General features: G+C 45.1%; 1 protein-coding gene across 1 annotated transcript; it reads right to left on the bottom strand.

Moving 5' to 3' along the window:
* Positions 1 to 261: 261 nt before the first annotated feature.
* Positions 262 to 9,391, bottom strand: LOC124646664 (acyl-coenzyme A oxidase 4, peroxisomal-like). Its single transcript, XM_047186753.1, has 13 exons — positions 9,376 to 9,391; positions 9,182 to 9,301; positions 8,550 to 8,656; positions 8,238 to 8,315; positions 2,426 to 2,549; positions 2,248 to 2,321; positions 2,096 to 2,155; positions 1,833 to 1,942; positions 1,547 to 1,706; positions 1,379 to 1,455; positions 1,121 to 1,292; positions 865 to 957; positions 262 to 690 (listed from the first exon to the last, which is right to left on the bottom strand). The coding sequence occupies exons 1-13, from the start codon at positions 9,389 to 9,391 to the stop codon at positions 562 to 564; spliced, it is 1,320 nt and encodes a 439-aa protein (XP_047042709.1). The 3' UTR covers positions 262 to 561.
* Between the last annotated feature and the right edge of the window lie 8,216 nt (positions 9,392 to 17,607).

Genomic DNA, 17,607 nt, shown 5'->3' with positions numbered 1-17,607 from the left:
GCTGTTCTAATGTGGAAGCATTTTGGTACATCTACCTGCCCCTGGGCACCAGACAGATCAAATAACAGCTGTATTTTTTATCTCATGTTGTTTCTATGTGGTAGATTACTACGGTCCCACAAGCGTGACGCCCAAGCACAGCTGGCTAAAAGTTAGGATTGGAGCAAACAAAAGGGATATTTGTCATCAACGAAAAAAAAGGCACGATCTGTATCATGCTAGAGCCTAGAGGTATAGCTCACACAGGGAATTTCTCCTGAATTGTATCGGTCCATTATGTATAAGCTGGTACGATTCAACACAAACACTGGTCATGAGGTGACTCCATGTGATGTACTACTACATATAAATCCAGCTCCGACCTCATTCACCTTGCAACTCCTTTTCTGTTGCATTTATTCCTATCTTACTCATACCTACCAGAATACAAGGTGGGGTGACTGGGGTCTGTATTTGGAAGAAGTAGAAAGAATTTTGCTACAGGGGTTTAAAGCAGAGGTACAAAGAGCAGATGTTGCATTACTCATACACACCAGAAACACAAAGGGGAGGGGGAAGAATTCAAAGTCGAGCTTTTGCCAACACAGCGGATTTGAAGCTCGCAATCCCGGTGATTTCTCTTCCAGTAACCAGGGCGTTGATGTCGTAGGTACCCTCATACGTGAAAATTGGTTCCATATCACAGAACGCCTGCAACAGTTAGAGATTGTTATGAGCGTGATGTTTATGTGACAAAGCAAAATGGAGAAGACACAAGCTACTATGGCTAATAATTAGCCATCAAGAAATCGTAAGAGGTAGTACATAAATTCTCTAACCCAATCCACCATGTTCAGAGAGAATTAGAGATGTAGGTCCTTTTACCTTTGCTACCAGAAAATCAACCAAGATTCCATTTCCGCCCAATAGCTCTCGACCTAGAGAAACTACCTCCCTTGACTTGCTCGATATCCATGCCTGGATTCAATTGTTAATCAGTACTCCCTCAGTTCCATATTAGTTGTCGCTGATTTAGAACAAAGTGGCACTAAATCAGGGCAACTAATATGGAACAAAAGGAGTATAATCTACAAGTGTCAAACAAGGAGAACATTTGCTAGGTACTTCGCAACTTATGAACCTTCGCTAGACTAGCATGGCCTGGTGTCATTTTACCCGACTCATAGAGCTTGCATAGGCGCCAGCCAACAAGAAGCATTGCCTGGATGTTACCGAGCATCCGAACAAGTTTTTCTTGGTTGAGCTGAAAGGCAGCAAGTAGAGCTCCAAACTGTTTCCTTTCTTTCAAATACCTATCCAGAGACAAATGTGCAAGTCAAATAGGTATTGATTGGTAGAATGGTTATTGCATACAGCTAAGGAGAGATGAGATATGCACCTATGACACATGTCGTAGACGCCCATCGATATGCCAATTGGCTGCCATGCCACCAGAACACGCGATATCGCGAGGACCTGTTTCAGCGGTTCAAGAGTAAATAATGAGGACCAAGCAGCTCATTCCAATAGGCTTACAGCGAGCGGGGAAGTTAGGGGTGTCAGGTACCTTGCTTATATCCTGAAATGAATTGATGCCTGTTATTCTGTCTTCTTCCGGGACAAATACTTTGTTCAGAAGAACATTGCCATTCTGAACCATTCTGAGTCCAATTTTGTTTTGAATTTTTGTGGCTCTCAAACCAGGAGCTCCCTTCTTCACAATGAATCTGGAGAGAGTATATCATCGACAGCCAGGGTAGTTTGCATTAATCAGCAGAAAAATAACTTCATACAAACATGTACATGATATCAAAGCCCATGCTATCAACAATAGTCCAAAACAAGATGATTACCCATTTAGTTGCTTTGTGTCTGCATTCCTAGCTAAAATTATGAGCACATCTGCGAAGGTGCTGTTACCTATCCAGCGCTTTTGGCCATCTAAATGCCAACCGCCAGGTACCTTAAGAAAGATAAGATAACATAACATGATTAGTTTTTTTTCAACAAAGGGGAACTCCCGGCCTCTACATCGGTCGATGCATATAGTATAATACGATTAGGTAAGTAAACAAAGGGGTTAAATTGTTCTCAGATACAGTGATAAGTATTGAACCTTGGTTGCTGAAGTTCTCAAGGAGCTTGCATCACTGCCGTAATCGGGCTCTGTTAAAGCCTACAAAAATTGGACACACATTTAGGAAGAGAATATAGTAACAATAGCACAGTGAATATTGTACACATAAGCTACCGGATAATGTAACTCACCCAGCAACCAACAGTTTTTAACTGAGCTAATGATAGTAAATACTTCTGCTTTTGAGCCTCTGATCCACAAAGGGCTGTTCTTCACACAACATCCAGAATTGAAACACGAGCTCAAGTGTTGTTTTTGGTCATAGTCTAACAGAATATAAAACATGATCTTTTTAAAAAGTTGCTTTACCAATTGTGGACATTGCCAAAGAGGAGTGGACTAGAATAAATGCGGAGCAGCTTGCATCGACCCTTGAAACTTCTGCTATAGATATAGCACTAGCTGTAACTGAGAGCCCTGGGCACCCATATCCCTGTAACGTCACAAAATTCATGAAGAAAAAAAAAAATCTTGCACTGTATTTGCGGGTCAAATCCAACATTACAAGGGGCTGCCCTAGCTGGCGCTCGATCGCCAGAAGGTTAGCGAGCGATCACTTTCCGACATGATTAGGAGTAAACGCGTTTTTCCTTGCCGTACATTTGCATGCATGTAAAAAGAAACAAATTTGAAAGTTTAAAACGTTTTAACTTTCAAACGACAACTCCAAATTAAGATCCGCTTTCACCAATAAATCCGTCTCGACGAGATCTTCAAAACTAGCACCCATGTTAATATGTTTCGACGACTTTTTTTTTGTGCTAAAAGTTATCAACCCTCTTTATTTGAATAATCAACTCCTCCGTACTTGAGTGATCAACGGTAAATGTATAAAATTATCAACCTGGTGCAGGGTATTGAGAGAAAGTTCTGCATGCATGCACAAAGAGACGAATCTGCTGATGTCAGCGGAATCTTTTCCAAATTTCAAAATTCAAAACGTTTTAACTTTCAAACGACAACTTCAAATTAAGATCCGCTTTCACCAATAAATCCGTCTCGACGAGATCTTCAAAACTAGCACCCATGTTAATATGTTTCGATAAACTTTTTTTCTGGCTAAAAGTTATCAAGTCTTTCTATTTGAATAATCAACCCCTCCGTACTTGAGTGATCAACGGTAAATGTATAAAATTATCAACCCAGTGCGAGGGTATTAAGGGAAAGTTCTGCATGCATGCACAAAAAGACGAATCTGCTGATGTCAGCGGAATCTTTTCCAAATTTGAAAATTCAAAACGTTTTAACTTTCAAACGACAACTCCAAATTAAGATTCGCTTTCACCAATAAATCCGTCTCGACGAGATCTTCAAAACTAGCACCCATGTTGATATGTTTCGAGAAACTTTTTTCGGGCTAAAAGTTATCAACCCTTTCTATTTGAATAATCAACCCCTCCGTTCGTGAGTGATCAACAAGTAAATGTATAAAATTATCAACCTCGATGCGAGTTATTGAGGGAAAGTTATGCATACATGCACAAATAGACGAATCTAGTGATGTCACTGAATCTTTTCCAAATTTCAAAATTCAAAACTATTTAACTTTCAAACGACAACTCCAAATTAAGATCCGCTTTCACCAATAAATCCGTCTCGACGAGATCTTCAAAACTAGCACCCATGTTGATATGTTTCGAGAAACTTTTTTTCGGGCTAAAAGTTATCAAGCCTCTCTGTTTTTAATAATCAACCCCTTCGTAATTGAGTGATCAACGGTAAATGTATAAAATTATCAACCCCAAAGTTAATTTTATTTTAAACATTTTGGCGAATCTTTTTTAGTTTACAAGCTATCAACCCGGTGTCCTGATATTTATCAATAGTAAATATGAATAACTACCAACCCTAAAAATCTAAATTTATTTCAAATATTTTGGCGACTCTTTTTAGTTTACAAGTTATCAACCCGGAGCCCCGTTATTTATCAATGGTAATTATAAGTAACTACCAATCCTAAAAAGTATTTCATTTAGAAATATTTTAGCGAACATTTTTTAATTTTACAAGCTATCAAACTTGTGCCTCGTTATTTATCAACTGTAAAAATAAATAAATAATAACGCTAAAAAGTATTTCATTAAAATATTTTAGCGACTCTCTTTTAGTTTACAAGCTATCAATCTGGTGACCCGCTATTTATCAATGGTAAATATAAATAAATATCAACCCTAATTTTTTTATTTAATTCAAAATATGTAGCGTCTCTTTTTTTGTTTACAAGTTATCAACCCGGTGCCCCGTTATTTATCAATGGTAAATATAAATACCTAGCAACCCTAAAAAGTAAATTTTATTTAGAATATTTTAGCAACTTTTGTTAGCTTACAACTTAAAAACAGTACTTAATTTTTTGTAGCAAGTGGTAGTTTATTTGAGTTGCAAGTGGATCTTCCCACCCGTTATTTTCCCCCTTAAAAACCACTGGCCCGAAAAAGGGAATTATAAAAATTAATCCAAAAAAACATGAATTATCGTACGAAATAACAAAATAAAGGGAATTGCAAAAAGGGAATTGTCAAAAGAGAATTGCAAATAAAGAGAATTGAAAGTATGCGTCGTGCAGAGTGAGATGCTCTGTGCATGCATGCAGCGAACTTGTGAGAGCTAGCCTCGTGCCGAAAAGTTGGCTCATTAAATGCAAACCCATGAGATACTTTATGCATGCATGCGATGTGAACGCTGTTGATCGTATGCAACCTGCAAGTGTGAACGTGAGACTGTTAGTGTGAACACAAAGCTACATGTGTGAACGTAATTAAACACTACGAGACAAAAAAAGGGAATTGATTTCGCGCATGGCGCGAGCGCTGCCGCGCAAGAAAACAGATCGCTCGAGCGATCGATTGCCAAGGAGGGAATTCGCATTACAAGGTATATCATGAATATTAACCTAAGAGCATCTCCAGTCGCGTCCCCCAAACGGCGTTTGGGGGACGGCGGACAAGAAATGGGGAAAATCGCGTCCCAGTCGCGTCCCCCAAAGCTAAATAGCGCCTCATTTTGTGTCCGGCGTCCCCGGTAGAGACTCCATACTAGAGTCTCTACCGGGGACGCCGGACACAAAATGAGCGCCCACATGCATGCATGCAGCCCCTTGTCCCCACATGCTAGTCTCTCTCCCCACACTTTCTCTCACCTACTTTTCCCTCATGGGGTGGTCCCCTCTATTAAAATGCATGCATCCGGACGCTGTTTGAGGGACGCGGCTGGAAAGGGCCTCTTTTTTGTACAGATTTTTTGTCTCTTTTTGTCCGGCGCGGTCCTAAACGTCCCCCAAATCATTTGTGCCGGACGCTTTTTGAGGGACGCGACTGGAGATGCTCTAACCGTTTTGAGAATGCTTGGATGAGCCAGCTTGTGCACAGAATACACAGAGGGAACGCGTCCATGGCGATGCGGGGGGAACTGCCGTCCCTGCCAGCCTGATCTCCCTCCACCGGCGTCCTCTCCCACCGCCGCGACCAGATCCGGACTCCCCTCCGCGACCTCTCTCCATCCACCCCGACGTCCGGCGCTGCTTCCCCGGGTCGCGGCGGCCGCCTTTCATCCTCGTCGGCAGCTTCCTTGGCGGGCGGCTGACTCACATGCGCGGCATGTAACGGCCGGGTTTGCTGGCGTCGCGGTGCTGCCGCACCGGCTTCCGCTCCAGGCCCTGCACACCCTCCTGCGAGCCTGTGCCCTCGACGGCGGTCACCCTGCGCTCCCAGGGTAGGCTCTCAATGGCCACTTCGACGGTGCTCCCCGTGCAGGCCCCGCCGGCCGCTCCGGCCCTGCCAGCCGCATCTTCTTCCGCGTTGGCCGCAGCAGCCCTGGCTTCCCGCAAGGCCGCCCCGGCCATTGGTGGTCGTTTGTCTTGTGCTTGCCGCCCTCATAGGCCTATGGCGGCGTCCGCACTGCTCCCCTGCCCGCCCTCTGTCCCTGCTGTTGGGGCCATCATCGAGCAGCTGAAGCCCCTGCCAACATCGAGCAGCGCTGCTTCAACTCAGGTGGGTGATGCTGTTGCAGGTGCTGTGGTTGTGCGGTCTCCGCAGCTGCTCTCGGACGCTACGCAGAAGGCCAACTCCGATGGGATCCTCCTCCAAGCACCGCCGGCCCCCTCCACCACGCCGTGGGCTGCTCCGTTGGTGCTGGTTGGTGGTGGGCCTGTGCAAGCTGCGGAGTCTGCGCCTCCAGCCCTCCTCGCGTCGCCTGCCCCTGCGCCCATCGTCGCGTCCTGGTTTGGGTTCTCCGATGGGGCCGATAGCGAGGAGGACGAGGAAGAGCTTGTCCCTCGGACGCCGGGGTCTGTTGATGATGGCGCTCAGGTGGGAGATGGGGCGCCGCCCCTTGCTGCAGTGCCATGGCCGCCATCCTGGGTATCCGCCGTGGACAACGATGATGAAGGCGATGACGAGGTTCTAGTTCCCAGAACGCCGCCAGCCACCAAGACCTTCGACGCTGCGGCTGCTGCTGTCAGGGTTGGTGGCAAGGAGGTGGAGTGTGTGGCGGACAGGCGTGGTGGATGGCAGAAAGTGTTGCCGCGACACGGCCGTCGTCGCCCGTCCCCGCAAGTCTTGCCAGCTGCTCGGCGTCCTGTCCCCGCTTGGCTTAAGGGAAGATGTTGCAGATGTTTAGCTCCTGGTCACCGCGCTGTGGTTTGCTGTGATCCCTTCAGGTGCTCTCGTTGCCTGGAGAACGGACATCGGGCACGTGACTGCCATAACGCTTGGCGCCCTCTGAGCTCGTTAGCATGCCATGTCGTGCCATCGCCTCGCCAAGCGCTTGCTCCTCGCCGAGCCCAGGTTGAGCCCTTGCTCTCGCCCAATGTGCCTCGCCATCGGTCTTGGGCGGCAGTTGTGTCTGCTCCTGTTGGCTCTTTGGCCTCGGTGGATAGGAAATCCCCTTTGGAGAAGCAGGCAGAGTTATTTCAGGAGGCTATCCGTCCTCTCCACGAGGCTGTTGACTCCTTGCACGGCTGGTTGCTGGCGTTTGGGGGTTTTCTGGATCGTGCAGAAGCTGTGTTGGGTAAGCTTTCTCGGATGCCTGGCGATCCTTTGGTTCCGCCTGATGGTGGTAAAGTGAGCGCGAGCGAAGCGAGCCTTTTTGGTTGTTTTTCTCCACGCGCTAAGGTGGGATCGGTGGTCACGGCTCCGGTCATGCAGATCATGCCTGAGCTTTTGGATTTATGTGGTGATGTGGTGATGCCTCCTTCAGTCGACGAAGCGAAGTCCGACTCGCATGAGATTTTAGATGTGGCTTCTCCGCCGAGTCAGGCACTTGGCTTTGAGAGGAGTGGTGTTGTTGATGTTGATGTCTCTCTTTCGTCCGGGTCCGAGAGGCAGGTGGTTCCTTTTGGCATTGGGGTTGCTAAGTCTGGACTGTCGGTAGCAGCGCCTAGAGCTGTCGTCGCTAGAGAGATTTGTGATTTTCTCGCTACATTGGCTACTGCCTACCCTGGATCCGGAGTGGTTTGATGAGTGCCCCCAATGTCATGATCTGGCTCTATTGGTGCGATGTTGGTGTGGCATGTTTGGGTGTTTGTACGTGTCGCCATGTGGTCTCATGTGTTGGCTGGAGTGGTGTGACCCTGATGTTTTGGGTCTTCTTTACTTGGATGTGGTTGTGTGGGCTTGGCCCGGTGATTGTAGGTTTTTGCCCGGTTTTCTCCTAAAAACTGAGCACTCTCTTCTTAATTAATGAATGAGGCAAAGCTTTTGCCTCCGTTTAAAAAAAAAAAGGTATATCATGAATGAGAACGAGCGTGCAGCTCGGTGGCTGTGGTTGGCGGTGGCCACACAGCCCGCCCGGGATCGACTCCCAGAGGGAGCGATTTTCCGGGTGTCTCACCGGGGGCTCTGCCCCAGAATAAAAAATGTTAATTTCCTCCCGCGGTTCGGTTAGAGGTATTGCAGTGCTTCCCACTGCCACAGGGTTTAACCCTGGAGTTGACTAGGCTCGCGGTTTAGTACGTGTGCTATCTAGCTTGTGCACTAGGGGTGTGTGTGCGTGTGGTGTGCGTGTGGAGTGTGTTAGTGCATAAGTTCAGATACTACAGCTGTACTAAGTTGAGGAAATCTCAAAAAAAAAAAAGAAAAAAAAAAGAAGGTATATCATGAATAAAAGATTGAGTGGTTTGTACCTTCGTTGTAAGTCCGGTTAATCCAAGAGTTGCTAGTTTGGGAATGGCATGAAATGGAAATTCTGCTTTCTCCCAGTACTACAAAAGAAATATAACAAAATTTATGACACACCAGGCATTAGTTTAGCACAAGAGCTGGTACAAAGAAGAGTAGACATCCAGATATGACAAGACAGCTAGGAACAGTATGTAATACAAGGTTTCAGTAAGAAGACATGTTTGATGTTGCACCATAAAACTAGTCTAGATTCTAGTATGCTATTTCTCTGAGAACATGAAACTGGTTGGGAAATGCAAGCAGCAAGAACATACTTCGGTCATAATGGGTGCGATTTCTTTTTCCGAAATAGCACGGACTTTCTTCCTAAGCGCCTTCTCTTCATCAGTGAGTAAATCATCAAGCTGGTAGTAGTCCGACACTGCAAGCAACAATTCATGAAGTTACAACAAGGTAATGTGTAGCACAGTGCATACTTCACATGTTGTAGACTAATATGTACTAGTAATCAAAGTCCGCAAGAAACAAGATACAATGTTGAATTATATAACCGACAAAAAAAATTAATTTATATATAGTAGGCTTATAAGCAGGTTTAAGATTGTGGAACGACCACTTTCATTTTTTTTTTCACTTTAATTCTTTGTGAATATATCCAAGTCAAACTACTTTGACAACAATTTAAAGAAAACAACCTGTCAATTCCAGTTTGGCCGTACAAGCGAAGTTGCTAAAATAGTTGTGAAAGCGACCAATCCAGAGAAATATTAAATTCACAAAGCATACTATCACGTTTACTTTACGGAAATTCAGGTCACTTATTTTACTACTCTCGCAGCCTAAAATATAAAACAATGTGAAACAGTATGTACAACCAAAACCTGTAATTAAACCTTATAAAAAGGGCAAGGAAGACGAGGAAATGAAGCAGGGCCGAAGATCTCACCGGCGGGAGGGAACAGGGACGCGGGCGTGGCCTGCGGGAACGCGAGCGCTACTTCCAAAGCCGGTAGCCCGACCATCTCTCCGTCTTCGCTCCTTCCTTCTGCGTCACCGCCGCCGCTGCCTGCACGACAACGAAAATAATATAAGTCCCCTAGCAAAAAAAACGAAGTGGCTCAATCTCAGTCCGCCACCCACCTCGTAAGCTCCCCATAGCCGCGGCGCAACCGAGGGCTCGCGTGCTGCTCGTCCGGGGATCCAAGCTGCTTCTTCCGCTCGAGGTGGAGGAGTGGTGGAATGAACCGTTTCTGCACCTACCTCAGCTACCGGCCACCGCCCTGCCGGATGGCCATTACTGCTGCTGTGGTCGTATCCTCACAAGTCAAGAAGATATACCATGAGCGAGCAGATGGTGTCATCCCGGTTGGTGAACAAGGGTAATGCATCATGGCAACTTATGATGGGGGACGACATCGACTTGGACCACGAGTGATTGAAGATGGGAATACAATGTATCTGCTTTTAGCTGAAGGTGTTGAGTTTTGAAATTATTTAGAGTCATCCAGCATATGACAATCTAGGAAAAATCTGCAAGTTTTTTTTTTCGCGGGCATGCGCAAAAGCGTGCCATATCTTTATAGAAGGGAGCAATAAAATTACAAGAAATCAAAGAGGATGCGAACATCTGCCTTGGGCCAACCCACGCACACCACCAAAGAAAACCTAGAGGTCTACTCTCGCAACATGACTCTCTGCTTCCCTCCCCTCGTGGCCCACCAAAGGCCAAACTCCTCTAGGACTAAGTCTAGGATGCGAACTGTCTCTCTAAGTTTCCGAAAACACGGGTATTCCTTTGCTTCCATAGCGTCTAAGCAATGAGCAGGGCGAACGTGTCAAAACCTCTCCTGTCCTCCCTCCGCAGTCTCTTCCTTGCCTCCGTCCACCATCTCTCTAGGTTCGTGTTCTCCTGCGGCTCTTGTAGCTGCAACCCCAGTCTTCTCAAACAGCCAAACCAGACTATCTCTGCATAAGGGCACTGCGAAAGGATATGGTCAACATTATCCTCGTCCTAAAGGCAAGTAGCGCAGGGTCTGGGCGATCATGCAGGCCATGCCGAGCTCTCCTATCCGAAGTCCATAACCTGCGTCTTATCGCCAACCAGTCGAAGATTTTGCACTTTAGGGATGCAAAGGATCCCCATATCGGCTTGGTCATACTCCATGTGACCCTCCCTTGGCAGAGCATGTGGTAGCTAGGTTGCACTAGCAGTATACAGGCTAGACGCCGACCCTTTCCAACCGATCCGATCCGGCCTGTTGCCATAGCGAGATGCTCTCCAATTGCTCCCAAAATAGGGTGCATTGCATCCACCCATCAATGGATAGCTCTCTAGACACATCTGAGAGCCAAGAATCCTCATGCAAGGCATCGCTCACCTTCCTTGCGTTCCTCCTTCTCGTTGGGACCGAAGCCGCCACCTCTGGGGCAAATCTGTAAGTTTCAGTCAGTGTTTTGACTGTTTGATCTTGGCATCCAAATCCAAAGGCCTGTGCTGAAATCGGCCAGCCTGCGCTAGAGCAGATCATCTGAGGTAACGCCCACGCTGTGATCCAACGTCACACAATCGGAATCCCTAGCATTCGGGCCCTTGCTTTAGCTGCTTGTTAAATGTGTGTCAGGTAATGTTTTGTTTCATATGTGTGCTCATGTGATACAAAGTTTGGCTGTGTTTGTACTGATGGTTGTTTCACCTCTACTCACTTTGGTGAATTTAGAGTATCTCCAGTCACGACCCCAGTTAATTTGAGATGTGTCGGATAATTTAACTGTCCCAACGCGTTTAATATAATCATCCATAAATACTTCCATAATTTTTTCAATATAATCAGCAAATATAGCATCTATGCATCTTTGAAAAGTAGCAGGAGCATTACATAAGCCAAATGGTGTTTTTCTATAAGCAAAAGTACCAAAGGGTAAAGCAGAAATTCAATTCGGCTCCCGGGTGCGTATGCTCCCTCTACCAACAAAACATATTTCGAAGTGTGGAAAATTTTTGATAAAAAATTCTACATGTACATCTCCATAATATATGTGTATGCGTCAAGTTTCACGAAAAAATAATATTTTTTGTGGCCTATGTAAAAAAGAGAAAACTTATCGTGTGAAAAGCATTGTTTTCAGCACTGAATTTTGTCTTTTTTACACACGTCACATGATAAGTTTATTTTTTATGAAACGACTTTGTGAGCGCGTAGCACGTGAAGATGTACGTGCGAATTTTTTGTTTCAATTTTTTTAAAAATTTAAAATATACGTAAGATGCATTTCAAAATATAGGGAGCATATGCTCCCATGTTCCAAAACACCACTCCCCAAGTAAAAGTAGTATTTTCTTGATCATCTTTGTGCACGTGTATTTGAGGAAAACCGGAATAACCATCAAGATAACAAAAGTGTGAATGCTTAAATAATCTTTCTAACATTTGATCAATAAAAGGCAAAGAATAATAATCCTTACGAGTACCTTTATTTAATATTCTGAAATCAATGCGCATTCTATAACTAGTAACAGTATGCTGAGCAACAAGTTTATTTTCATCACTTGGAACCACAGTGATTCCACCTTTTTTAGGTACACAATGAACATGACTTACCCATTTATTATCAGATATATGATAAATAATTCCATCCTCAATGAGTTTAATTACCTCTTTCTTACCACTTCCCTCATTTTTGGATGAAGACAACGTTGATAATCAACAATAGTTTGCATCTTCTTCCAAATTAATTTTATGCATGCATAAAGTTAGAGTTATACCTTTCAGATCATCAAGAGAATATCCAATGGCCGGCCTACTAGCACGCAGTACTTCAAGTAATTTTGTTTCTTCTTCTCCTGAAAGATTACCACTAATAATAACAGGATGTGTATTTTTCTCATCAAGTTATGCATATTTCATATCATCAAGCAAAGGTTTTATTTCGAAAACTAGGATCTCATTTGGGTTGTGTTAACACTCCAAGATTATCAAGTAAAATATGCAATTGTAAATGTGGTGGTTGTTGAGATAAAATTTGTTCTAATGCTTCTCTTTCTTCATTACTATATGGTTCCTCTTGATTAAGTGCATATCGTTCCACCGCGTCCGATGAAGCAACTGTCACGGAAGCACGAGTTTCCACAATATCTTTTTGAAACTTTCTTTTCTAAATGCTTATCAGTAAACTTGGAAAAATTAAATTCTAACCTTTCTCTAGCACATTTAAGAAACACTCTCTCTTTTCGCAAATTAATTTCAGCACCAACAGTATGTAAGAAAGGTCTACCAAATATAATCGAAAAAAATGCATCTTGGAAGCAACCAAGCACAATAAAATCAGCGTGATACTTAATCTTTCCTACTAATACTTCAACATCTCTTACCATGCCAAGAGGACGGATGACTTCTTTATTAGCAAGTTGAATAGTATAACATCCCAGAACTTAGGACAAACGCGGGGTAGATTTAGAAAAGGGTTGTGCATTGCATCGCAAAACGGGGAAATTTTCGTGCTTAATTGCATAACACCTAAGAGTGGTCGAGGTTTCTCTCTCGTTGCTAATAGGGTTAGAGTGATGAGAGTGCTATGAATTTCGACATGACCTCTTTTGAAAGTTTGGGTTTTGAGAGGAGTTTGAATTGGCATTTCAAATTTGAATTTCAGACATATAGGAATATAAGTAAACAATAATTCAAATGAATTCATAATTCATAACTCAAACCAAAATAACATTTATACAACATATTCCATAAATGAATTATAAATATTACAAATAGCTCATAAGGAAAACTTGAGATTTATTGATAAATCACACATGATACATTGTCTTTACATAATTCATTGATATTACAATAAATATGATCAAATACAAATAAGAAATGAGTAAATAAAAATGAAGATTACAACATGAATTATTTCCTAGACTAAGTTCTTCTAAAAATCTTCACTTGATCATCTTTACTCTTGATTCCATTTGAAATCTGCAAGATACACAAGAAAAGAACCAAGTTTGTCTAGTAAAAATAAGGAGAATTAGGAAGATAAGCTCAGGCCGGGGGATCAAGTCCTAACCAGAGCCAAAGCCTTTGGCCACATATCTTTTCCCATGACTCACCATCATGGTGAAACATGGAGAGGACACCACGGCATAGAACCAAGTGTGTGCTGTCGACCAAGCATAGCATCCAGGGATGTTATAAATAGCACAATAAACATTAGATAGGGATGAACTCTCCAGGAACATCAGTTCATCAGCAAGAACACAACAAAACCTCACAGTTCATCCAGTTCCATCAAACCAAACCACACCACACCAAACGAAACCAAACCAACAGTCATGGTGACATAAGTCAAGAACATCCAGGAGCTGGGAGGAGAAGGGCCAGTTGATCAAATCAACCAACAAAGCTTCTTCATCAACAAAACAATTAATCTAGGAGCTGGAGCAAGGTATAACTAATACCTGGAAAGGATCCAGAGGATCCAATCCATCATAAGCATGCTCATACACACACATGGTGTGGAGCAGATGCTCCATAGGGATTTGTCATCACTTGGTATAGACCAAGTGATGCTGGCAAGAGAGAAGCCGGACCAATACTAGTAAATCCAGTAAATGGACATGCATAAGTAAACCAATATACCCAGCCTATCCAAATTATCCAGATAAACTAGTCTTAGTGACCAACTAAATCACCTAGCATCACTTAGTGTTCAAAACCATTAGAAACCATCCTTTTTCTTTAAAAGGATACCACAGGGCATTCATTTACATGATTCCCTACTGTGGATATCACTATTTTCATAAAAGGATACCACAGTAGCAGGATACTGAGGTCACAGAACAAGCAAGCAACATAACCAAGCAAGCAACACAGACAAGCAAGCCATCATAACCTTGTACAGGTTTAGACATTTATTTATTCCAATACAACATGGAAACAAATGGATATCATTTAATCCAACCGAATCACTACCAACACATGGTTCATCAATTACAAGTGGCAGTAAACCACCACAAGCCAACACATACATAGGATCCAGTAAGCATCATTAGCTCACTAGTTAGTGATAAGCAAGTACACAGAGGCATAGCCAATTACTATTGCTTAAGACAAGCAACTAGAGCACATTCCAGTAACAAGTATAGCACTAATTGATAAAGCAACAACAGCATGACCTACACATGATACTCTACTGAAGCCAAGGCTTAGTAAAGCAAACAAGGCTATCATGCAGTGCTTGTCAGGCAACCACTCTAAGCAATACAAGCACAACTCATTCGCTGAACACATGCAAGTAATTAGCAGTCAATTATAATTGGATTAGACATCAATTACAACCTGGCACAGGTGAGGATTGAATCACCCAGTGCTCAGAACCCAATCACTTGCAAGGATTCAGTAACCATGGCAAGATAATTGAAGTAGATAGCTTCACATGGTTGCAGAGAGGAGGTACAGAGCAACCAACCAGACTAGTAATGGAGATGCACATTTGAGCAAGCTAAAATCATCTCTGGAACCACTAGAAATACCAAAACAGCTTGGTACTGCAAGCAATTCATAGCAACTAGGCTAGCCAGAGAGGGAATTGGAAGCAGCATGGCAAGGAGAGCATTCATGCATGATCTTTTGATCATCATGAAGCATGAGAAGTAGAGGAGCAAGGTAGATGCCTAGTAAAACATAGATGTGAGAGGAGAGGGAAGTAAGGATCTTACCGTGTGCCTGGGAGCAGAAGCTACAGCATGGCGAGGCAGTGCTCGCGCGGTCGCTGCAGCTGCAAGCCCAGGTAAGACGCCGGCTTTACGCCGATGAGCTCCATCACCACCATAGGCACCAACAGGCCTGGAGACGACGGCACAAGTGGCGCTGATACGTTGCAAACGTATCTATAATTTTTGATGATCCATGCTTGTTTTACACCAATTTCTTTTTGTTTACACTTCGTTACACTTTTATACATTTTCCGGCACTAACCTATTGACAAGATGCCACAGTGCCAGTTCCCAGTTTTATGTTGTTTTATATTTCAGAAAAGTTGTACATGAAATATTCTCGGAATTGGATGAAACAAAAAGCCAAAGTTCCTATTTTACCGTAATAAAGACGGAGTCCAGAGGAGAGATGAAGAGGCGCCACAGGGCGGCCACACCAGGTCATGGTGCGGCCTAGGCACTGGCCGCGCCATGGGGTGGTGTGGGCCCCCAGGCGTCCGCCGACCTCGCCCTTCCGCCTATTTATTCACGATCTCGGGAAAAACCTAAACACCCGAGCCTCCATCGACGAAAAGTTCCGTCGCGGCCGCCATCGCCGACCCTAGCTCGGGAGGGTTTCGAAGCTCTTCCCGGCACTGTAACATCCCAAAATTTACCATTTTGGAATGTTAAATAAAATAAATATTTTATCGAATGAGTGCTTTGATGTGTGTAGAATTTCCGAAGAAATTAAAACTTTTTGAGAGCTAATTGAATTTTCTTCTAAACCTTGTTTAAATCAATGAACAAAGGGTGACGAACTTCTATGTTCATTCCAATTGGATTTTATTTGATTGCATTTGGATTTATTGGATGTTCTTAAAACTTTTCTAAATTTTTCGAGAGAGGATATGAAATGACTTTTCCAAAGGTTTGCAAAGGAAATGTATTTATAAAATTTCATTTGGGTTGGAAACAAGTTTCCCTAGCCCTATATACTTATTTTGATTTTATAGAATTTGTTTCTGATATTATTTTTACAGAAAACAATTTGATGTTAAAAGCCCTATGTATTTTTCTAGTGAAAAAGAAAAAGATACAACAAACAAAAAAACAACACGAAAGAAATCAGAGTAGAAGTCATACGTGCACGTGAACTGCCACTTCCAGTCACGCGTACGATGCACCACGTTGGCTACACCGAATCAGTCGTCTCCCATCTCGTTTCTTTTTCCCCCTCTTCTATACTTTTTCTGTCGCACCGATAGCTAGGCCCCACCATCGTCCCCTACCTTGGGTCGTTCCTTGAGCTGAAACGAACAGAACTGAAACGAATCGCGGAAACCGCATGCACCCAGCGCCTCCTGGCTTTTCCCTCGCGTCTAGGTGCAGCTTCCTGGGGAGGGATAAGCGACGCCACCCCTATTCCCGCGCGCGCCGACCCTATCCCCTCCGAATCCACCCGCGCGCCGCGATTTCGGCAAGTCGTTCTGCCGGCCGCCGCCGCGTTTTCCTGCGCGGTCGCTCGACCTCCTGGCCTATAAATAGGACCCCCGAGACCTCCTTGACCTCAACAACACCACGTCCCACTCCCATCTCCCCTCGGGCTCCCAGTAGCCCGAATTTGGTCGAGGAACCGCCGCCGTTTTCTCCGACGCCGGCGACGATTTCAGTCGCTGTAAAGGTTGTCTCCTCGTTCTAACGCCTCCCTGGTCTTTTCCGTGTCCTTCCGCGTCTTCCTAATGCCCTCTTTCTTCCATAGGAGCTCGGGAGCATCCGCGGCAACGGGAGCCAAACACGCCGGCGCTGCGGACGTCGCTCTCTTCGCTGTCCAACCTCGTCGGGAGCTGACCACCGGTGGAGCTCTGTCACGTCTACCAGCACCGCCTCCAAGCCTCGCCCAAACCGTTCGACGTTTGTAGCTCCGTTTTCGTCTACGACCGAAGCTGCAAAATCCATCGCCGGCCACACATCGTGAGCACCCAGCGTCATTCCCTTTCTTCTCAGTTTCTTTTGTTTTGTTTTTGGTTTCAGCCTAGATCAGATCAAAAACGGATGGCCTAGTCTAGATTCCTGTAACTCTTCACGAGTAGACACTGATAGCCCGAACCAAAATTTGTACAGTTTTTGGCAAACTTCAAATGCATATATCTTAGTCAGTTTTATTCAAAATTTCGAAATGAAGCCAGGACCTCTGTTCTTGTACCAATCAAAAAACTAAACCTTCGAGCGGAGGGGAGCGGAGGGGAGCGGAGCCCGCGGAGATCTCGAGGTGAGGAACCCCGCCGCCGCCGCCGCGCCGGCGTCGGCCGCCAGCCAACGGAGCGAGAGGGAGCGCAGCGAGGGGAGGCGCAGCGAGAGGGAGAGGGCCCTGCCCTGTCCAAAGGCGGCGCCTTGGCCATGACGTCGCCTACGCCATCACCGTCTCCGTCCCCGCCGCCGGCCGCGGGCCCGTGCGGACGCGAGGATAGGTGGCGCGGCGGCCGCGGGTCGGACTCGGAGGAGACGCCAGGATCGCGGAGCGGCGGGCCTGGTGGCGGGCGGATGGTGCGCAGCGACCGGCCGGAGTCCTCCTCTGCTCGCGGGGAGGTGCGATCCATGGTCGTGCGGGAGGAGGAGAGCGCCGCCTTCGACGCGCTCGACGACTCCGACGACCCGTTCGAGGAAGAGGATGGCGTCCCGTGGGA

The sequence above is a fragment of the Lolium rigidum genome, chromosome 4 (assembly GCF_022539505.1).
Source record: "Lolium rigidum isolate FL_2022 chromosome 4, APGP_CSIRO_Lrig_0.1, whole genome shotgun sequence".
In the NCBI taxonomy this organism is placed as follows: Eukaryota; Viridiplantae; Streptophyta; class Magnoliopsida; order Poales; family Poaceae; genus Lolium; species Lolium rigidum.
The sequence above is the reverse complement of the archived record's forward strand: the minus strand, read 5'-3'. Positions and strand labels throughout refer to the sequence as shown.

Bases quoted from the DNA above. Each gene is read 5' to 3' on its own strand.
- LOC124646664 (XM_047186753.1), bottom strand. The intron at 8,657-9,181 runs GTGAGATCTTCG...TGTTGCTTGCAG, and splicing joins GTCCCTGTTCCCTCCCGCCG to TGTCGGACTACTACCAGCTT. The intron at 2,156-2,247 runs GTGAGTTACATT...CAATTTTTGTAG, and splicing joins TAAAAACTGTTGGTTGCTGG to GCTTTAACAGAGCCCGATTA.